Source organism: Ursus maritimus, unplaced genomic scaffold, assembly GCF_017311325.1.
Source record: "Ursus maritimus isolate PB19 unplaced genomic scaffold, ASM1731132v1 scaffold_26, whole genome shotgun sequence".
In the NCBI taxonomy this organism is placed as follows: Eukaryota; Metazoa; Chordata; class Mammalia; order Carnivora; family Ursidae; genus Ursus; species Ursus maritimus.
In genome coordinates, this window is record NW_024425119.1 from 12,454,934 (window position 1) to 12,475,006 (window position 20,073).

At 44.2% G+C, this 20,073-nt stretch overlaps 1 protein-coding gene and 1 long non-coding RNA gene across 2 annotated transcripts in view; both read left to right on the top strand.

The window, feature by feature from the left end:
• Positions 1-1,967, top strand: part of LOC103677761 — a 28,200-nt gene extending 26,233 nt beyond the window's left edge. The window contains exon 3 of the long non-coding RNA XR_572516.2: positions 1,199-1,967. This is a non-coding gene — a long non-coding RNA (uncharacterized LOC103677761). The remainder of the gene's footprint in view (positions 1-1,198) is intronic.
• A 13,204-nt stretch (positions 1,968-15,171) lies between these two features.
• Positions 15,172-19,772, top strand: APOLD1 (apolipoprotein L domain containing 1). The gene has a single exon (XM_008707086.2). It carries the CDS (start codon positions 16,015-16,017, stop codon positions 16,753-16,755), a length of 741 nt encoding a protein of 246 aa, XP_008705308.2. The 5' UTR covers positions 15,172-16,014; the 3' UTR covers positions 16,756-19,772.
• The last annotated feature ends 301 nt before the right edge of the window (positions 19,773-20,073 follow it).

Here is a 20,073-nt window from a genome sequence, read left to right on the forward strand (position 1 = left end):
TAAACTAAAAATGAGCAACAATTCAAAATTAATTTTGAACAGAGATGTTTTTTAAAAGTCTCTAGGTCAGGGGCACCTAGGTGGGATAGGCGGTTAAGTGTCTGACTCTTGATTTTGGCTCAGGTCAGGATCTCAAGGTCGTGAGACTGAGCCCTGCATTGGGCTTCACGCTGGGCATGGAGCCTGCTTGAGATTCTCTCTCCCTCTCCCTCTGCCCCTCCCCCCTCTTTCTCTCTCTTAAAAAAATAAATAGAAATAAAAATAAAAAGTTCAGTAGTAGGTGTGATTGAAAGCCGAATCAACTCTGAAGAGAACTCACCACTTCAGGATACAGGGATGGTGGAGTGAAATAGTACACAAGAGCATAAAAGGAGGCAAACATTTTGGTGAACAGGTATTTCTCACTGCTTCTGAAGGATGTGGTAGGCTAGGGAGAAGGGATTGGTGGAAAGGATTCTGGGGTGGTCCATACGTGCTTTTGGAGATGCAGGAGGAAGAAGAGGTCCCCCTGGACACACCGGCCACAGAGGGCTGTGAATTAGAGAATGAGGCATGTGATACTTAATTCTATTTGTCAGTTTGCTAGGCTGTGGTGCCCAGTTGTTTAGTCAAACACCAGTCTAGATATTGCTACGAAGGTTGTTTTTTACATTTTTAAATTTTTTTATTTAAAAAAAAAGATTTTATTTATTCGAGAGAGAGCACAAACAGGGAGAGAGGCAGAGGGAGAGGGAGAAGCAGGCTCTCCGCTGAGCAGGGACCCCAATGTGGGGCTTGATCCCAGGACCCTCGGATCATGACCTGAGCTGAAGGCAGATGCTTAACTGATTGAGCCACGCAGGCGCCCTGAATATCATTTGTTTAGATGTGATTTACATTTATATCAACAGACTCTGAGTGAAGCAGATTACTCTCCATCATGTGGGTGGGCCTTGTCCAATCAGTTGAGGGCCTTAAAAGCAAAGACTGAGCTTTTTCACAGAGGCAAATCTGGCTCCAGATTGCACTGTCTTACTCCTGCCTGACTTTCCAGCCTGCCGATGTCACACTCAAAATTGCAACATCAACTTTTCCCTGAATTTCTCGCCTGCCAGCCTGCTCCACAAAGTTCAGACTTGCTTGCCCCACAATTGTGTGAGCCAATTCTTTCAAATAAATCTTTCTGTCTGTGTATATGCTATTGGTTTTGTTTCTCTAGAGAATCCTACTACGAGGCAGGAGAACAAAGTCTGTGAGCAAAGGAGAGACTGGAGAGGCATGAAAAGATCTATGAAGAACTGTATCGGAGAAGAACTGTATCGGAGAAGACTCTGGGCCCGATGGAAAAGTCCGAGTGATTGCAGGGAGTTTGATTTACGTTTTGGTGTTTTTATCCTCCTTGTGATGCCAGCAACCAATTTTCCAGGTTTCTCTTTATCACTTCTTTTCCATCAAATCTGCTTCACCACAGAACCCAGAACTGGGCCTGTGTGGCTCTTTGTAAGTAGCCTCTGGACTTGCTGCTCCCCATGACTCTTTACAAAGGCTGGCCTGTGGTCAGGATAACTCCACACCATCTGAATTTCTTCATATGGCTAAGCTCTTCAACAATTTTCCCTTTTCCGCCAATGAGTTTGTGAAGTTGCAGGGTGAGCTGCCCTCCTGCCTCTACAATTGCTTTCTGTGTCATTTTTCGGTCTTTGTTTTCAATTGTGAAATACACCTACAATTTACCATTTGAATTATTTTTAAGCGTGCAGTTCAGTGGCATGAAGTACCTTCGCAATGCTGTGCAGCCATCACCACCATGCGTTTCCAGAACTTCTGCATCATCCCAAACAGAAGCCCTGCCTCTGTGAAGCAAAAGCGCCCTATTTCCCTCTCCTCCCAAACCCTGGTAGCCACTATTCTACTTTCTTCTTCTGCAAATTTGCCTCGTCTGCATACCTGCTATAAGTGGAATAATACACTTTGTCCTTTTTTAAAGTTTATTATTATTATTATTATTATTATTATTTTTAGTCATCTCTACACTCAACGTGGGGCTTGAACTCACAACCTTGAGATCAAGAGTCATGCACTCTTCTGACTGAGCCAGCCAGGTGCCCCCAATACTTACCCTTTCTACAGTTGCTTTTTAGCTGAATAAAAACTTCCCCCAACGGAGAAAATTATGAAATCTTCCAATAATTGTTGCCCACACCACCATCTCCAAAAAAACCTTCAGAGACTGGAACCTAGGCTCATGCTTTCAGGCAACGAGACCACCGTTGGAAGCTTCTCCAGGAGAAGCCTGGGAGCTCAGTTCTGAGGCAATCCATAGCCCCTCTGAGGAGCACACATTCGCAGGCCAGCTTGTGGGGGTTGTTGGCCCACTGAACCACAGCAGATGCTTAACTCCTTCCCAGAACACCCCACAACCTTCAACTGAAGCCAAATCTGCTTTGATATCCGTCAAGGGAGCAGGCCCAGGGTTTAGAGAGGGATGCTGAGAAATCACTCTACATGCCCTCTTCTCATCCGCACTTGAAACATGAATGATTTGTTTTACTTAACTTTTTACTGAAAAACAAAACAGATTAGACAACGACACAAAACAAACCATTATAAAGAGAACATCTCTGTAACCACCACCCGAGTCAAGAAATAGAACCTTGTCAGCCACCCCAGAAATTCTTGTATGTGTCCCATCCCCATCTCAACCCCCTGCCTTCCCCTACAAATAACCATTCTTTCCATTTTTTGAACTACTTTATTGAGATATAATTCACATACCATGCAGTTCATATATTTGAAGGGTGGGATTAAATGGTTTTTAGTATATTCACAGAGTTGTGCAACCATCTCCTGACTTTTCTAGAACTTCCATATACCCAGTACATACAGGGAAGGCAGGATGTTTGTTCCGTCCCTTAATTTATCAGCTTTCAAGGTATTGAATTGATTTTCTTCTATACTTCAGAGGTGACCGGTTGTTAAGGGTTTTTTGTTTTTTAGGGTTTCTTTGGTTGTTTTGTTTGTTTAAAGTAGGCTCCATGCTCAACGTGGGGCTTGAACTCAGGACCCTGGGATTAAGAGTTGTGTGCTCTACTGACTGAGCTAGCCATGTGCCCCTGTTTTGGGGCTTTTTAAACAATTGTATACTCACAGTTTTTTGTCGTTGTTGTTGTTAAATATTATTTATTTATTTGACAGAGAGAGACAGCCAGCGAGAGAGGGAACACAAGCAGGGGGAGTGGGAGAGGAAGAAGCAGGCTCCCAGCGGAGGAGCCTGATGTGGGGCTCAATCCCAGGACCCCGGGGTCACGCCCTGAGCCGAAGGTAGACACTTAATGACGAGCCACCCACCCAGGCGCCCCTGTATACTCACAGTTTTAAATATATTTGATGAGTTTCAATCTATTGCAAATTATTAGTGAAGCCCAAATTGTCTCATCTTGGCCAACATTGCCTCCTGTGTCCCTCTGACACAACTCTAATTGTCTTTGATAGCTTTCTTGCTACCTGGTACGATGAGCTGCTATCAAGCATGTCAGAGACTTTGGTAATTTAAGCCATGTGATATGGATGTAGAAATAAGCAAATAAATTGATGGAAATATGGAGACTTAGTAAGTTGTAAGGTTGTGTGGTGGACATCTGTTTTTGGCTGCCAGCACTTATTGCATTTTCTACCTGGAACAGTTTCCCAACGTGTATTTTGGACATCACTCCTCATTCATTAGGCCTCACTGAAGGGCGTTCAGAGGGACTGAGGGCATCGTCAGCTCTAGCTGTTACCTTGATGGACTTAAGCCAATCAGCCTATCCTATCACCTTGTTCAAGTGACTGTTCTAGAGATGGGCATGACCAGAGTCCACGAAAGGCAAGAAGACATTCGCTGGGTCTTCTAGGAAAGATGTTGGGATAATTTGCCTTCCTTTTGGAAGGAGATATTAAATTTCTACTTCTTACCTTTCATACATATTAATGGAAGGGGCACTAAAAGCCTAGAAGAGTCTATTATTAGAAGACACAGAAAGGTAAAAAGCCATATTGCTAGAGTGATAATTGGGTTACCTGATGTCAGGACTACAAAACACCATGAGCATAATTAAAAGGCAAGCAACCGAATGGAAGTAAACATTTCCTACATACATATCGAGAATCAGTACCCATATTGTAAACCTACACGGGGAGAAGAAAAGAAGGCAACCAATAGAAACATGGGCAAAGGATATGAGCAGATAATTCACATAAGAGGATCCAGAAGGGGGAAAAACCCCAAACATATGAAAGGTGTGCCATTTCCTCATAATCAAGAAGGTGCATTTTAAAACTACAGCCTAGGGGGGCGCCTGGGTGGCACAGTCGTTAAGCGTCTGCCTTCGGCTCAGGGCGTGATCCCGGCGTTATGGGATCGAGCCCCACATCAGGCTCCTCTGCTGGGAGCCTGCTTCTTCCTCTCCCACTCCCCCTGCTTGTGTTCCCTCTCTCACTGGCTGTCTCTAATAAATAAATAAAATCTTAAAAAAAAAAAACAAAAAAACTACAGCCTAGGGTTCCAAAGCATGGATGTATCACAGTTTAACTAACCATTTCCCTACATGATGGGAATTTAGATTATTTGTAATTTATTACATATAATGCTCAATGAACATCTGTCTTGCCTCCTTGAATCTATCTCTGCTTTTGAGATATCAAAGCTCGTAGCTTTAACCTAGAACATGATAGACATCTTGGGGTCTGGGCCCCAAAGAGAAGTTGTGTAGAATGTGAATGTCCTTTGCAACTTACCATCAGAATGTTCTTTGGATTTTATTCTTAATCATGTGCTTGATCTAATACACTTAGGGACTACTGGAACTTTTTTTGGTCAGATTAGTTCAAACAGTCAGAAATTGTTCTCTTTCCTTGAAATAAAGCTGATTGAGGGATTACATTGTCTGAATCGCTGTAGGATTCAGAAACTCCTTTATAAAGACTTACTTTATTTTTAGGTTTAAAAATATCCATGATTTCTTTTGGATTAATGGTCTAAACGGGTGTTTTATTAGGGTCTTTTTTATTTATCGTCGCTATAGCTTGTTTGTTGCTCATTGTACGTATGTTCCAGGGAGAGGAAAATGTTGACTCTCTGCTCAGGAGGGAGAGAAAATATTTATCAAATTCAAAATATGTATGCCTTTTGTTCCAGCAATTCCACATTTAGGAATCCCTCCTACAGAAATACTCACCTGGAATATATACAAACATACACAGGACCACACCTAAGAATATTCACTGTACCATCATTTGTAATAAACAATTCAATTGAAAATATGATAAATGCCCACCAATAAAGGAATGGGTAAATCAATCATGACCTGCCCATAAATTGAGTGACAGCTACTTGTATCACCTTGGACAAAAATATCTGTATACAAGAGGGTCCTGGGAGGAAAAAGAAGTCACCCCAGATGGTTCAAATGAAGCGATTTTTTTTAAAGATTTTATTTATTTATTCGACAGAGATAGAGACAGCCAGCTAGAGAGGGAACACAAGCAGGGGGAGTGGGAGAGGAAGAAACAGGCTCATAATGGAGGAGCCTGATGTGGGGCTCGATCCCATAACGCTGGGATCACGCCCTGAGCCGAAGGCAGACGCTTAACCGCTGTGTCACCCAGGCGCCCCAAATGAAGCGATTTTTTAAGAAAGATTGTAATTGCTTATTTATTTCAGAGAGAGAGAGAGGCAGAGGCAGACTCCCTGCTGAGCAGTGAGCTTGATTCGGGGCTCGAACCCAGGACCATCAGGACTTGAGCTGAAGGCAGACCCTTAACCAACTAAGCCACCCAAACATCCCTCAAATGAAGAGATTTTTAGGAAGGGTCTACCTCCAGGGGTTGAGCAGTGTTAGGCCAACAAAGAAGAGATGGGAAAGTACCTGCAGATTAGCGATAGTGCAAAGCTATTACCATCCCTAGGGCTTAAGATACAAGGGAGGGGACATAACAGGAGCCCAGGGACATTTGGAACCATAGAGGCAGGGCCACAAGCGTAACTGTAGCCAACAGGGATAATTCTACTGCAAAAGACAGAGCTGCAGCGGGTGAAAGCAGGGAAGGAACACTCTGACTTCTTCCCTCCTATGCTCTGATCTCCTGCTGGTCCCTCCCACTGGCTGGACCCAATCAGAAGCATCTGGCAAGGGAGCCTGAGTGAAACCATCCATAGGGGTCAGCCTGCTGGGACACTGAGCAGGGCAGAGAGAAAGGCTAAAAAATGACCTATGGGGATATGGAAATGACTAGCACAATGTTTGTTATATTTTTTAAGTGGAAAAAAAAGTTGCACAGCAATATATACAATATGCTATTTTTGTAAAAGAAAATCACAACACATATTTGTATGAACATTAGGTAAGAACACGTAGCAAACTATGAACCTCAGTGTTACTTCTAGAAGGTGGAAACAGATGGAGAGGGAAAACCTTCTAACTTTCTACATTTTTGTATTATATAAACATGTTACAAAAAGTACTTTTTTGGTGGTTAGGGAAATCAAGATAAACTATATTTTCCATGAAAAGAGAGCATTTTTACACCCAATGTGAAGACAAAGTAGGAGAACCCCTAAATGATTATTAAATAGTTGATTCACTCATGGGCACTGCAGAGAGAAACACCCCCAAAGTCCATGTGAAGTATTATTATTATTATTATTTTTAAAGATTTTATTTATGTACTTGAGAGAGACAGTGAGCGAGAGAGAGTGATCGAGAGAGAAAGAGAGAGAGAGAGAGAACACGAGCACAGGGACAGTGGGGGGAGGGGCAGAGGGAGAGGGAGAAGCAGACTCCCCCATGAGCAGGGAGCCCCATGTGGGGCTCCATCCCGGGACACAGGGATCATGAGCCTAGTGAAAGGAAGATGCTTAACTGACTGAGCCACCCAGGTGCCCCTATTATTATTATTTTTTAAAGATTTATTTGTTTATTTTTAGCAAGGGGGGAAAGGGGAGAGGGAGAGAGGGAATCTCCAGGAGACTCCCTGCTGAGCACAAAGCCTGATGAGGGGCTTAATCTCACGACCCTGAGATCACCACCTGAGCAGAAACCAAGAGTCAGCTGCTCAACCGACTGAGCCACCTAGGTGCCCTACGTGTTAATTATTTTAATGTTAAAGTCAGAGAGTATGTATGCTGCAGCGTTGGTTAGGGTTCTCTGTTGCAAAGACGAGAACTCCAAGATCACTCAAGGAATAAAAGGGGAGTTACAGAAAACTAAGGATATACAGATGGCTCATGGAACATAGTGATGGAGAGAAAGAAAAAGTGGGACTCTTTCTGTTTGCCTCCAGGTTCTTGTCTCTCTATTGTTCCCAGCAAACACACCTTCTCTGTTCTTTGGGGCACATAATAGGCAAAATGTAGCTGCCCTGAGATCTGGATTTCCATACTTCAGTTGCAGTGCCGAGAAGCTTAACTCAACTCTCTTTAGGTTCATATTCTAAACTCCCAGGAGAAAGAAATGGATGGGCCAAGTTTGGTTTAGCTGGCCACCTCCGGTCCAGTTGGCTATGGTCAGTGGAGCAGGATCATGCAATGTAGTGCCAACACAGATCCTGGAACCCTCTGGAAGGAGATGAAGAGATATTGTTAGATCAAGGGTGGGGATAGGTTCCTAAGCTACCTACGACAGTCACAGATTAGGCAGAGAGCATTATAAATTGATAAGTTAAAAATCACTTTTGGATTATTCCATAGCTGAAAAGTAAAAAAAGATATTCTGGGGGAGCCAGGACTCAAGCTCGGTGTTCTCACTCAACATGCAGGGCTTTACCTTATAGAATATGCTCTCCCTCTTTTTCAAAGGTAATTAAAAAAAATTTTTAGCATAGAAAGTAAAGGGCAGAAATAACAATTAAAGTGCTAAATTTTAGGAAAAGTGTATTAAAAAGTTATTTTCTGACCTAATTCAAAAACAAATAGAGTTGAAACCCTACTATAGAAACCATTTATTAATTTTTTTTGAAAGCAAATAACCAGAACGATAACAATCAACTTTCAGTGTATTGGAAGATACATCCTTGCTTCATCATAATGTTTAATGTGAAATGACTAAATTCTCCTATACAAAACAGGCTTTGAGCAAAGTCAAAAAAACCCAATATCCAACATTCTCTTGCCTATAAGACACGCTAAAAATTCAACTCTTCAGGGAATCTAAAAGTGGAGGGAGAGCTTAAGATTTATTATGCCTCTGTACATACAAAGCCAGCAGGTGTTCTAACCCAGGTTGCAATGATAACTGTATATGTGTGAGAACTTTAGAGATAATGACTAAGCTTGGGAAAGGGAGAGACAAAGGTAATAGTTGCCTGGTGTCCTGTCCTGGGAGATAAGAGAATCTTTCTGGCTACTGGCGGGGTGTGGACTCAGCTGCAGTCTTTCTGGCACCAGAGAGGAAAAGGCATGTGGTAAAGAAGATATGCTGTAATGGAGCCCATGGGGCAGATGCTTCTATGTTAATGAGGTAATGTATGTTTCACCCACGTGCTCCCAGGTGTGCTGTGCAGGTGTGCACACCTGGGGAGGAGGAAGTGGGACAAAATTAAACTGGCTTCAGTTGATCATGTTAGGGAGACTGGGGCAATTAAGAGCTCTCGGTGTCAGATTTGTCCAGAAGAATAAGGAAGATATTTTTTCCCAGAAGAAGAAAATGATGATAGATTTTCACTTTAAAAATAAAAATCTTTTTTTTGAAGCAGTGATTTTCAAAATTATATTATATTGAATCAAAAACAGAACCTGATCAGTGAAAGAGAATAGTGTTTCTAGAAATAGATGTAGACAATAGTAACAAATCAATATAAGGCAAATTAGCCCATTTATAGAACACATTCTGAGGAAGGCATACCATTGTTTTATAAAAGTTATCAAACTTATTATATTGATCTGGAGAAGAATTAGCTTAACTTCCACCATGCACTATTATAAACTCCAGGTAGGTCAAAATAGATAAAAAAGCTGATAGTGGATGCTTTCTTTTTCTTACTTCTTTTATTCCTTAGGCATCGGTTTCTCTCTCCCCTAATACCCCACCCTCATTTCCTACTGTAAAATTTCTTCTCCCTGACTATAGGTAGTGTTAGTGGGAGGGTAAAGTTCTGTTACCATCTTACATTTGGAAGCTGAAATGATTCACTCTCCCTCTCTCTACCCAGTACAGACAGGGGATGGGCATTTGACCTAAGTTCAGCCAACCCAGTGGTCATTCCTAGAATTTTGATGTTTCAGCTGATGCCAGTACAAGAAAAAACAATGGTTGGTCAGTGGCGTCCAAACAGGCCATTCCAGCTATAAAACAGCTGCTAACCTTCCAGCTTTGGTTTGGCAGAGCTCCTTGGTTCATTCTCAAGCATGTTCCTGCAGACTCATACCAATAGTTTCCAATACTTGGATTATACTAGCCGGAGTGAGACTCTTTCTTTATTCATATAGAGACTGTAATTCCAAAGAAATAACCGAGGAGAAAGAGAGTGTATGAGATGGTTGGTAGTGTCACAGTTTTCTTGTAGTAAGTATCTCCTCCACAAGAAAAGCCGTCTGGTAGATGTCCCGATGGTTTGCATTTCTTCCTCCTGCCTCGCCTGTGGCAGGAGTAGACATCTTTATCCCATCTTTGTTGCCCACGTGACTTGACTGACCAATAGAATGTAAGTGGCTATGATGAGTACCATGTGTGAGCAGAAGCTTTAAGTATGATTTGCCAATTTTGTTTCAAAAAATATATTTTCTTGGGCGCCTGGGTGGTTCAGTCAGTTAAGCGTCTGCCTTCAGCTCAGGTCATGATTCTGGGGTCCTGGGATCCAGCCCCATGAGGGGCTCCCGGCTCAGCGGGGAGTCTGCTTCTCCCTCTGCCCCCAGCCCCGCTCGTGCGTGCTTGCTCTCTCTCTCTCTCTCTCAATCTTGCAAAAATAAATAAATATCTTTTTTTTAAAAATGCCAACCCCCCCAAATATATGTTTTCATTTATCTACTCCATTCCATCTTACCAATACTGTCCAAATCCATGATAATCTCATTCATTTATTTTAACAGCCTTCTAACTCACCTCCGGCCTTTTAGCTGTGTACCTCTGGGAACTATCCTTCATACAACTGTCAGTGATGTCAGATCGAACCCTGTAGAGCCACAGATTAAAGCCTTCAGTGGCTCCCTCTCCCCCACATGGCATTAGAGAGCCATCGTGATCTACCTCTGCATACCCTCTCAGCCGCATCCCTGGACATTCCTAGCTTCCCACTTTACGCTCAGCGAGGTGAAACTTCCTGAAGCATCCTGAACACTCCTCTGTGCCTTTGTCCCTTCTGTTCCCTTCTTTTGTCCTCCTCTCCCTCCTAATTTTGCGCAAATAACATCCGTTCAACTCTCAAGTCGTTATCAGTGCTTCCAGCAAGCCTTCCCTGGCACTTCTAGCATGCACTTTCCCTGTGTTTCCTAGTGCACACACACGTCTGGCACTCTCCACGTTGAATTGAAATGACTTGTTCTGTATCTTTCTCTCTCATAGACTGCCGTTTCCTGGAAGGGCAGGACTGGTATCTTATTCAGATTTTTCTCTTCAAAAGCTAGCATGACGTCTGACACACAGTAGGTATTCAATACACATTCACAGGGCTGAAATAAACCACGCAAATGAACCATTAGTCTAAGAACCCTGAGTGGTCTTAAATCCTGCAGCTGGGATTCCTAACAGCTAATGGCATTATAAAGTGGTTCTTCTGGAAGCAGGATAGCCACATGTAACAAAAACTATGAAAATGTTCTTCTTCCTTCACTTGGTATTTTCCCATTTGTGAACACTCCCCAATGAAATAATCCAAATGGGTAAAATGTACACAGATGTTCCCTGCAACTCTCGTTACAATAGTGGAAAAAAACCGTGGAAGCTATCCAAGTGTCTAATAGGGAAATGACTAAGCAAACAATGGGATTATTACATAGCTATTAAAAATGACAGAGGTGAGGACTATGTCAACATAGAGAAGTGTGTATCTGCAGGAACGCTAAGTGGGAAAAAGAGCACAGACCAGTGTTTAAACAATAGTGGTTAACGAGGAGTGTGTACATTAACAAAGATCAGAGGCCAGGTTGGAGAAATGAAGATGGTAGGAGTTCGCTGGGTTTTTTTTCCCCTGTGCATTCCCTGAGTTGATGACAATAATAGTTGAGATATCATTGCAACATAGATATCCTGAAAGTCCTCTGGAGTATAAATACTCTAAGTAACCTACCAGCTTGTATATTCCAAGAGAGTTTCATACTAAATTCTCATAAAATTATTATGAAAATAATGACATTTCTTTGAGAGAACAAAATACTTTTCTTCAGTTTAATTCTTTTTTTTTTAAGAGTGTATTTATTTATTTGAGAGAGAGAGAGATGGGGGTGGGCAGAAAGAGAAGGAGAGGCAGATTCCTTGCTCGGCAGAGAGCCCGATGCAGGGCTCGATCCCAGAACCCGGGGCTCATGACCTGAGCTGAAGGCAGATGTTCAACCAACTGAGCCACTCAGACACCCCTCTTCAGTTTAATTCAACAAGCAATTCTGAGAGCTCCACTATGGTCTAAAGCATTTATATTCTCATGACATTTACAAAACACATGGGTAAAAATCCTCAGATGGATAAGTGTTATTCTTTTCACTTACTTTTATTTATTTGAGTGACTGTACATATTAGGACCTATTAACAAAGGAAAGTTTTTGAGAGACCTTTGGCCTATACCTCACATTCACAAATTGTCTCAGTCTTACACATTTGAAGTGGTCTCCAAAAGAGGTTCTATGTATAGTCACTGAGATATACTGGTAAAGATTAAAAGGAAAAAGTCACCATCATATAATTCTAAACTTGTGTTGCTTTACCCCTGTAATGCACCGTGAATTACTATCTTATAAATCCTATGCTTGTCTTATGAATAGCAAAATATCGACATTGCAAGATACATTAAATTGCAATTAAAGAAACCACAACTTTTTATATCTTGTTTGAGAAATGTTTCATTTTTATTTTAGGTTTTTTTTTTAAGATTTTATTTATTTATTTGAAAGAGAGAGAAAGAGTGTGTACAAGCAGGGGGAGCAGCAGGCAGAGGGAGAAGGAGAAGCAGGATCCCTGCTGAACAAGGAGCCAGATGCTGGGCTCAATGTGGGGCTCAATCCCAGGGTCCTGGGATCATGACCTGAGCTGAAGGCAGACACTTAACCGACTGAACCACCCAGGTGCCCCGAGAAATGTTTCATTTTTTTTTTAATTCACTGGGATCCTCAAAAAATGGAGGTGGTCCAGGCATCTCTGGATCTCTGGGAGACCCTGGTCACAATTGTCACTTTATCTTTAAAATGTGATCATTTTAACAATGGCCCCAAAACTAATGGGTTGTTAATAACTGTATAAACACCTAACTCACCCACCGCTGTCAACTAGCCCTACAGTTGCTGCTGCCATGTAACCAGCAGCCAGAAAAGTCACAGCTTCTAGAGCAGGGGTTCACTGCTGCAGCTCAGAATCCCCTACATTTTCCCAGACCCAACTCTGGACCTCCTGCTTTAGACTCTCCGGGACTGGAGTTTGGAGATGCCTATGCTTTAAAGGATCTCTTTCTTCTTTCCTCCTCTTATTTCCTTATGGTTCCAGGACTCAGAATTCAAGCTAGTACTGTTCAGCTTCATCATGGGTTTAACAGATCTGAAGGCTAATCTGAGGGTCAACCACCATTTTCAATGTAGTCTCTCTGGGGCGATGTGTTACAAGTGCCCCAAGCATAATTTAGAATAGAAGTTTGAGAATGTAGTCCACAGATTTTGGGGGGGAGATGCCCACATAAAACACGCATGCAAAAGAGAACGAGCAGGGGGAGGGGCAGAGGGAGAAGCAAACTTCCACTGAGCAGGGAGCCCGACATGGGGCTTGATCCTAGGACCCTGGGACCAGGACCTGAGCCGAAGGCAGATGCTTAACCAACTGAGCCACCCAGGTGCCCATCACGTTTCCATTCTTATAAATAATTCAGACTTTATGCTGACCATTCTCCTACGGCTTCTAGTTCTTCATTATAGGTCTGTACTATGATTACTGATGCTCCTAAGACACTGGTCCTCCTGTATCCCAGTAAAATTCCTCATCCCAGAGATAAACATTTAACCGTGGTCATCTAAACCCCAAACACACAAGAAAATATCTAGGGAAGTTGGGAACTGAAGAACAGGGTACGGGGCACCTGGGTGGCTCAGTTGGTTAAGCGTCTGCCTTTGGCTCAGGTCATGATCTCAGGGTCTTGGGATCGAGGCCCCCACTGGGCTCCCTGCTCAATGGGGAGTCTGCTTCTCCCTCTGCCCCTCCTCCTGTTCATGCTCGCTCTCTCCCTCAAATAAATAAATAAAATCTTAAAAAAAAAACAACAAAAAAAGAACAGGGTACAGTTCCACATTGCTCCCTGCCCCAATTCACTCTGGCTCACATTCCATTTAGAATGATTATGTCTACGGGCACAGAGGAAGGAAGGTATGTTCCCACTTCTTACCTGAAAAGTTCAGGTACATAGCGAAGACATCTTGACTAAGGTTATATTTATCCTTTGAGGAGCTGTAATCAGAATATCTGGACGTGGACCAAACTCAAAAAAATCAAGTTCCAAAGGACTATGGTTGTGAGTAGTAGCAAATAGTGTTGTGTTGATAAATACCAAGCATTGTTATAAAGGTGGGGAATTGAATTGTGTTCCAGAAAGATATGGCTGTTAAGACTTTCTAGATGAGTCTTATTGGAAGAGGCAAGAACGAGAAGGATGATGTATTGGGGGCTTCCCGACGGAGCTCCAGCCACCTATCTGAATGCCCCAGAAAGCATCCACAGATGCCACACATATTTTTCCCTCCTGAATTATCCAGATAATTGTCCTTCAGCCCATGCTCCACTAACCTGGGAGTGGAATCCGTTCATTTAACTATTGTATGGGCCACAATTGCCGCTTCAGATGAAAACCCAGGAAGCCAAATCCCAGCTGCAGTTGCAAGTGTATAATTAGCTCCTTGTGCAGCCTGACCCCACTGATTTTTCTGACGCATTTGGCCTGCAGTGTGCCCTTTCTGAGACCTCCAGCATCTTCTCCACAGCTGGAGATGCCCTAAACTGCACGGAGCCCTTCCTGTGGGTGTGGCCTTACATTCTTAAGACTGCGCGGGATAGATCGCGTTTCAACCATGCCTCTTCACAGTGCTTTTTAAAATATGAGAGTGCACTATGAGTGGCTACATCAGACATAAAGAGGGTTCCCTCCTTTCTTTTTCTTTTACAAAAATGAGTTTGTAATGATGTCCTCTCAAGAAACACTATAATTGGTCAGCCTGGGGTACATTTTTGTCCTCCCGTATAACGTCATGAGCTATTCTCAGGAGAGGAAAGGCAGGGTATGCCCCCTGGGAGAATGACAACACTTGTTTCAAGTTGGGGAAGAGCCTGTGGTTCTTTTCCTGCGTTTGGGGGAAAGCGAACACACAATGTTCATTTCCTAAATACGGGATGTGCTGTGTGGCTGGTCATTTTCCATTTTCCACCATGTCACATCCTTCTGGTTGAAGGCAGCTAGGGGCCAGGACAGGAAATGGCAAATATTCAGAATGAGACAAGGCTTTCCCAGGGCAGTCATTGGTTCTCTGGAACTATAAAACATGCTCATCCAGAAACAGCCTCAGATTTTTCTTTCCTGGAGATAGCCAGAAGTGAATGGTAAGTGGGGGAGCTGAGAGGGATTCTGTCTAAAACACAGCCATTGGAATTGTAATACCGGGGTTATAGCCTTGGTCCACTACATATTTTGTGTGACGTTTCCTCATTTTGCTAAGAGGTGTCTTTGCCTGGGAATTTATCACTGGTGGATGGGATAACGGGGGCATGCAAATAAAATTAAGATCGAGGAGTCAGGAGACCAAGATTCTAGACGGTTCTGTGAAGAATCGGCTGCATCTGAACGTGTATTTCGATTTTTCTCATCTTTCAGAGGAGAATAATTATTCTGCTCTGATATCACAGTATTGAAATGCTCTATTTCTATGGCTCATTTGCCACTTTCAAGAAGTTCCTAATAATAATTAGTACAGTGGAGATGAAGGTGGGACTCTCTGGCAACCAGGAAGGATGTTCTTTTACCCCAGAGGTACAGTTCTCTTCCTTAGTCATCTTCAACTGACTTCAATTCAACTTGGTACAAGGTAGCCCTCGGTGAATTGCTAAACAAAAATGTTGGACACTATTTTATTCAGCCGTTACTCATTTTTTAAGGAAGATTTCATCATGAAACAGAGTGGTATTAATTTAATGCGATTTAGTTTTAATTGTGCACCAACCAAAGAGTGAGAGTTAGAAAAAATAGCCCAAAGGGCATCTTAGGCTTGATTCTAAGGAAAGAGCCAGGAAAACTAACAAGCAGAAGAGTTGCTTCAGGGAATCATCTAACTTAGATTAGTTTCTTACATTTGACAGACAATATGATTTTTGAGTTTTTTGGTGACTTGTCTTTTTCACTCATCAGAGGGGAAAAATGTATTGAAAAACTCTTAGGATCCAAGTCTTCATGTGAGTAAAGGGCTTTGCGAACTGGTACAACCTACCACCTGCAAAGCGCGATCTTTCAAGCAGAGCAGAGGTCTCAGTATTGCGCTAGGCTTCTAATGCCACCACTCCCTCCTCGCTGAGTTCCGTCTTACGGAACAGTTCGTAAAATGCACCCTTAGTATTCCCCGGGAGAGAAGCGGACGAGAGCCTCACTCCCGCTTCCATATGCGTTTTAAGATCCCGAGGGACTTGTGTGGCTCCTTCCAGACTCCAGAACCGGTCTTTGCGAACTTGACACCCAGGCCTCGCTGGAAAATGACCTGTTTGTCTCCCCCCTACCCCGTCCCCCGGCGTGGCCGTGGCCGTCGTGTCTAACTCGGGCGTGCGGGAGCCGCGAGCCGGGCGCGGGGCGGCACCGAGGCTCGGCGCTAACCGCGTGTCTGTGTCCCCGCAGGGCATGGAGAGGCCGGCGGCCCGGGAGCTGCAGGGCGCCGACGCGCTGCGCCGCTTCCAGGGGCTGCTGCTGGACCGCCGCGGCCGGCTGCACGGCCAGGTGCTGCGCCTGCGCGAGGTGGCCCGGCGCCTCGAGCGCCTCCGCCGGCGCTCCCTGGCGGCCAACGTGGCGGGCAGCTCGCTGAGCGCCGCGGGCGCCGTGGCCGCCATCGTGGGGCTCTCGCTCAGCCCCGTCACCCTGGGGGTCTCGCTGGTGGCGTCGGCCGTGGGGCTGGGGGTGGCCACCGCCGGAGGGGCCGTCACCATCACGTCCGACCTCTCCCTGATCTTCTGCAATTCCCGGGAGCTGCGCAGGGTGCAGGAGATCGCCGCCGCCTGCCAGGACCAGATGCGTGAGATCCTGAGCTGCCTCGAGTTCTTCTGCTGCTGCCAGGGCCGCGGGGACCGCCAGCTGCTGCAGTGCGGGCGGAACGCCTCCATCGCCCTCTACAACTCCGTCTACTGCGTCGTTTTCTTCGGCTCACGTGGATTCCTCATCCCCAGGCGGGCCGAAGGGGCCACCAGGGTGAGCCAGGCCGTGCTGAAGGCCAAGGTTCAGAAACTGGCGGAGAGCCTGGAGTCCTGCACCGGGGCCCTGGACGAACTCAGTGAGCAGCTGGAGTCCAGAGTCCAGCTCTGCACGAAGGGCGGCCGTGGCCACGACCTCAAGATCTCCGCTGACCAGGCCGCAGCGCTGTTTTTCTGAGAACATCCTTTCCCCTCATGACCGAGGCCAGAAACCATCCCCATGGGATGCTCCAGATTTGTAGCTCCCTCAGGAAAACCACACCAAGTTGGATTAGGAGTGGAACGCAAAGGATGAGAAAAACTGTTCTTGAAACTGGGGGAAGGAGGGAGTCCTCAGAGCCCTTCTCTTCCCATCACTGTGACATCCTGCCTGGGGTTGCGTGCTAGGGACTTTTTACTTGCCTAATCTTATGGGCTATGTGAACTGAAAGCCATTTTTCCTTTATCAAAACCGTTCAGTCTCCACACCGGTGGGCACCATGGTATTAAAATTGTATCAAGGTCCTTGCCCCAGCCCCGGTGGTTTGAGCAGAGGCTGGGGAGGCTGCGGGTGGGGCCACCCTCTGGGGCCTCTTCAAACCCCAGTAGGCTTTGGGGTCCTCGGAATGCCTGTAAGAGGAGCCACTAGCTTTAAAAACCTCTCTTCCAGAGTTTCTGAGTATAGAAAACTCCACAGTCCAGAGCAAATCAGATCCCCTCTGGACTATGTAGCCGGGTTCAGGACCCTAGAGGGGCCTCTCCCATTGACAAGCCCTTCCCACCACCCTCAGAGTGCCCACTCTCGAATTCAGCCTGGGGCAGAATGGATCTTCCTGAGGGGTTTCATATCCAGACCTCCAGATATTCTGGGAGGGAAACCAAGTAAATGGTCGTCTGATTCCCATCCCCTTACAGCAAGAAGCTGAAGTGACTCACAACTTAACTTACCGACACCCTAGTGTACAGAAGGGAGCAGTGGCTTTGAGTTAGACAGTCCTGCGTTTATTATATAGGCTCTGTCACTGCTGTGGGACCTTGGCCACTTAATGTCTCTGAGACTTGGCTTCCTGCTCTTCAAACCGGAGGCTAAAACGTCACCCTGTTGTAAGGTATTGAGATAAAGTGCCAAGGATAGTGTCTGGCTCCCCAAGTGCCTGGACTGGCAACATTAGCATCACCTAGGAACTTGTCAGAAAGGCAAATTCTTGGACGGAACTGTCGACTTAAGGAATCAGAAACTCTGGAGGTGGGGCCCAGGATCCTGTGTTTAAACAAGCCCACAGGGTGATTCTGGTATCTACTAAAAACTTAGGTTTTGAAGAGCACTGCAACAGATGTTCATTTCTGATCCCCTCGTGAGGCTTCATGAAGTCTCATGGCCTCTCCAAGGGCTCCATGGTCTTCAGAGTCATTCACAGAAGGTCAAGGACGGACAGGGCCCCAAAAGTAAAAGAAAGAATGTGCGTGGGATATGTCAGCGCGACCTGGGGCAATTTCCCACCATGTGAAGTAAAGGATATAACACAATAACCCCTCTAGAGGGCAGTGTTGCCCACTCATTGCAGGAACTGGTACACAAAGGAATGTGAACTTAATGCAAATTGACCTTTGTTACCTTCTCTGAAAACTGCCAGACCATGTATTTTTTAATTTATTTTAAGTTTGTTATTTAATTGTTGTTTACTATGTGCATTTAATTGTATTTAATCACCACACTACATTTAGAAAATAATAGGAATAGCAAGTTTCTGAATGGGAGACTGGGGAGGCTCTTTTCAGGAGATGAGGTTGAATTTTTGCCTTCCTACGGTGGGGCATGAGCTGGAAATAGCATCGCTCTCCTGGAGTCAGTCTCGCTCCAGGCGAGGGGAATTTTATCCCCTAGTGATTTAAGTGAGCCTTTTAGGTAAATGTGGGAAGTTCTGAATAGAGGGCCACGGGGACTTAGGCTTATCAGTGGAGGTTTGACTTGCAGGCTATAGAAAGGGTGCAAACATTTTATCCTGAAGGTACTTTGCCAGCAAATAACACTTGACCTGAAAAGTCAAGTTCAGGGGAAAAAACCCCCAATTAGAGGCATGTGAAGGAGGCACTCAGACCATGGCAGCCTGATGTCTTGCGAAATGGTGTCTTGTGGGTGATAGACAAAAAGCTGTGTCATGGTGGTGATGTGTTGTATTTTCTCTCTGGGAGCTGTAAGCAATCTGTGAGCTGTCTTAAGAAAATACTTAAAATTACTTAAATACTTAAATATTTCTTCAATTTCCATTCCTACAACCGTAATGTTGAAAACTACATTGAAAAGTCTTTGGGACCACATACACGCAAAACCTGGCTGTGTTATTTAGTTGTTGAACGTGCTTTGAATTTACCCAGTCTACCCCCGTGTTTCCCAATGATGGCAGAGTATCTGAGGAATTATAACTTCAGCACTGCGGCAGGGGTGGTTAGTGGTTCTATGTTTTTATTTTTCCTATACATTGCAATTGATCTGTATCCGGGTTTCTTTTGAAGTTGGTACTAGTGTCTTTTTAAACTGGTGTCATTTCTTAGACCATGTCGCACGAATGCTAGCAGTTTAGATCACCAGAGTGTACTTCACGTTGTCGTCCAGGTTATGTCTCAAAGGTACAACTGCTCCCTAACTCCATCTTTTATTAATGCTTCAATTTGAGGTACAGTCTTCCAATGGGTGGGTTGTTCCCTAGAAATAAACTGGACATTTCAGGAAGCAGCAGGAGCAGCAGCAGCAAACTTTTCCTATCATTAGGGTATTTTGGAGATATCAAAGTCATAAACTCCCAAAGTTATCATTTTGGTGGCCCCCTTTACATCTAAGGAAGAGTGTCTACTTTGGAACAATACTTTGCACATGATAGGAGCTCAATACACGCATTTGAATAATTTAATGAACTGCTTAGCTCTTTTACTAGGAATTTGTTGGTAATGAAATGTTATCCATCCTTTTCTGTGTCTGATATAAAAAGTGGAGCCTCTACCAGGATTTAGTCAAGTTCAGTTAAATGGATCCTAGAGACAAATATTTATTTATTTCTTTGGGGGGAATGCAAATAAGGCTTTTCCTTAAGGCTTTCATTCTATAAACAAACAGATTGAAATGGTATGTTGCAAAAGGAAGAAGGGAGGGGGTGTTTAGATTATAAACGTACTTCAGAAAAATGTGCAAGTTTGAAAAATAAAGATTTTGTACTAAGATTTAAGTGCTTCTGTTAGCTTCTTGGGCTTATAATTGTTTGGATGGCTTTTTTCCCCCCAGAAAAGGAGGTTTATTTGGTTCTGCATTTCAAGGATTCAGTAAAGCCACATTCTGCTCTATGAAAAAAACGATCCTTAGCAAACACTCTGATCTTCATCGCTTTGACGTATTTACCCTCAGGCACCTGTCATTTCCAAGTTGGCAAATGTCAAAGTGGAAAGTAGTTACTGGGAGAGAAAAAGAGAAGAGTGGTGTAGAAACCACCCTAGATCAGATAAGGCAAACAATCAGTCAACTTGA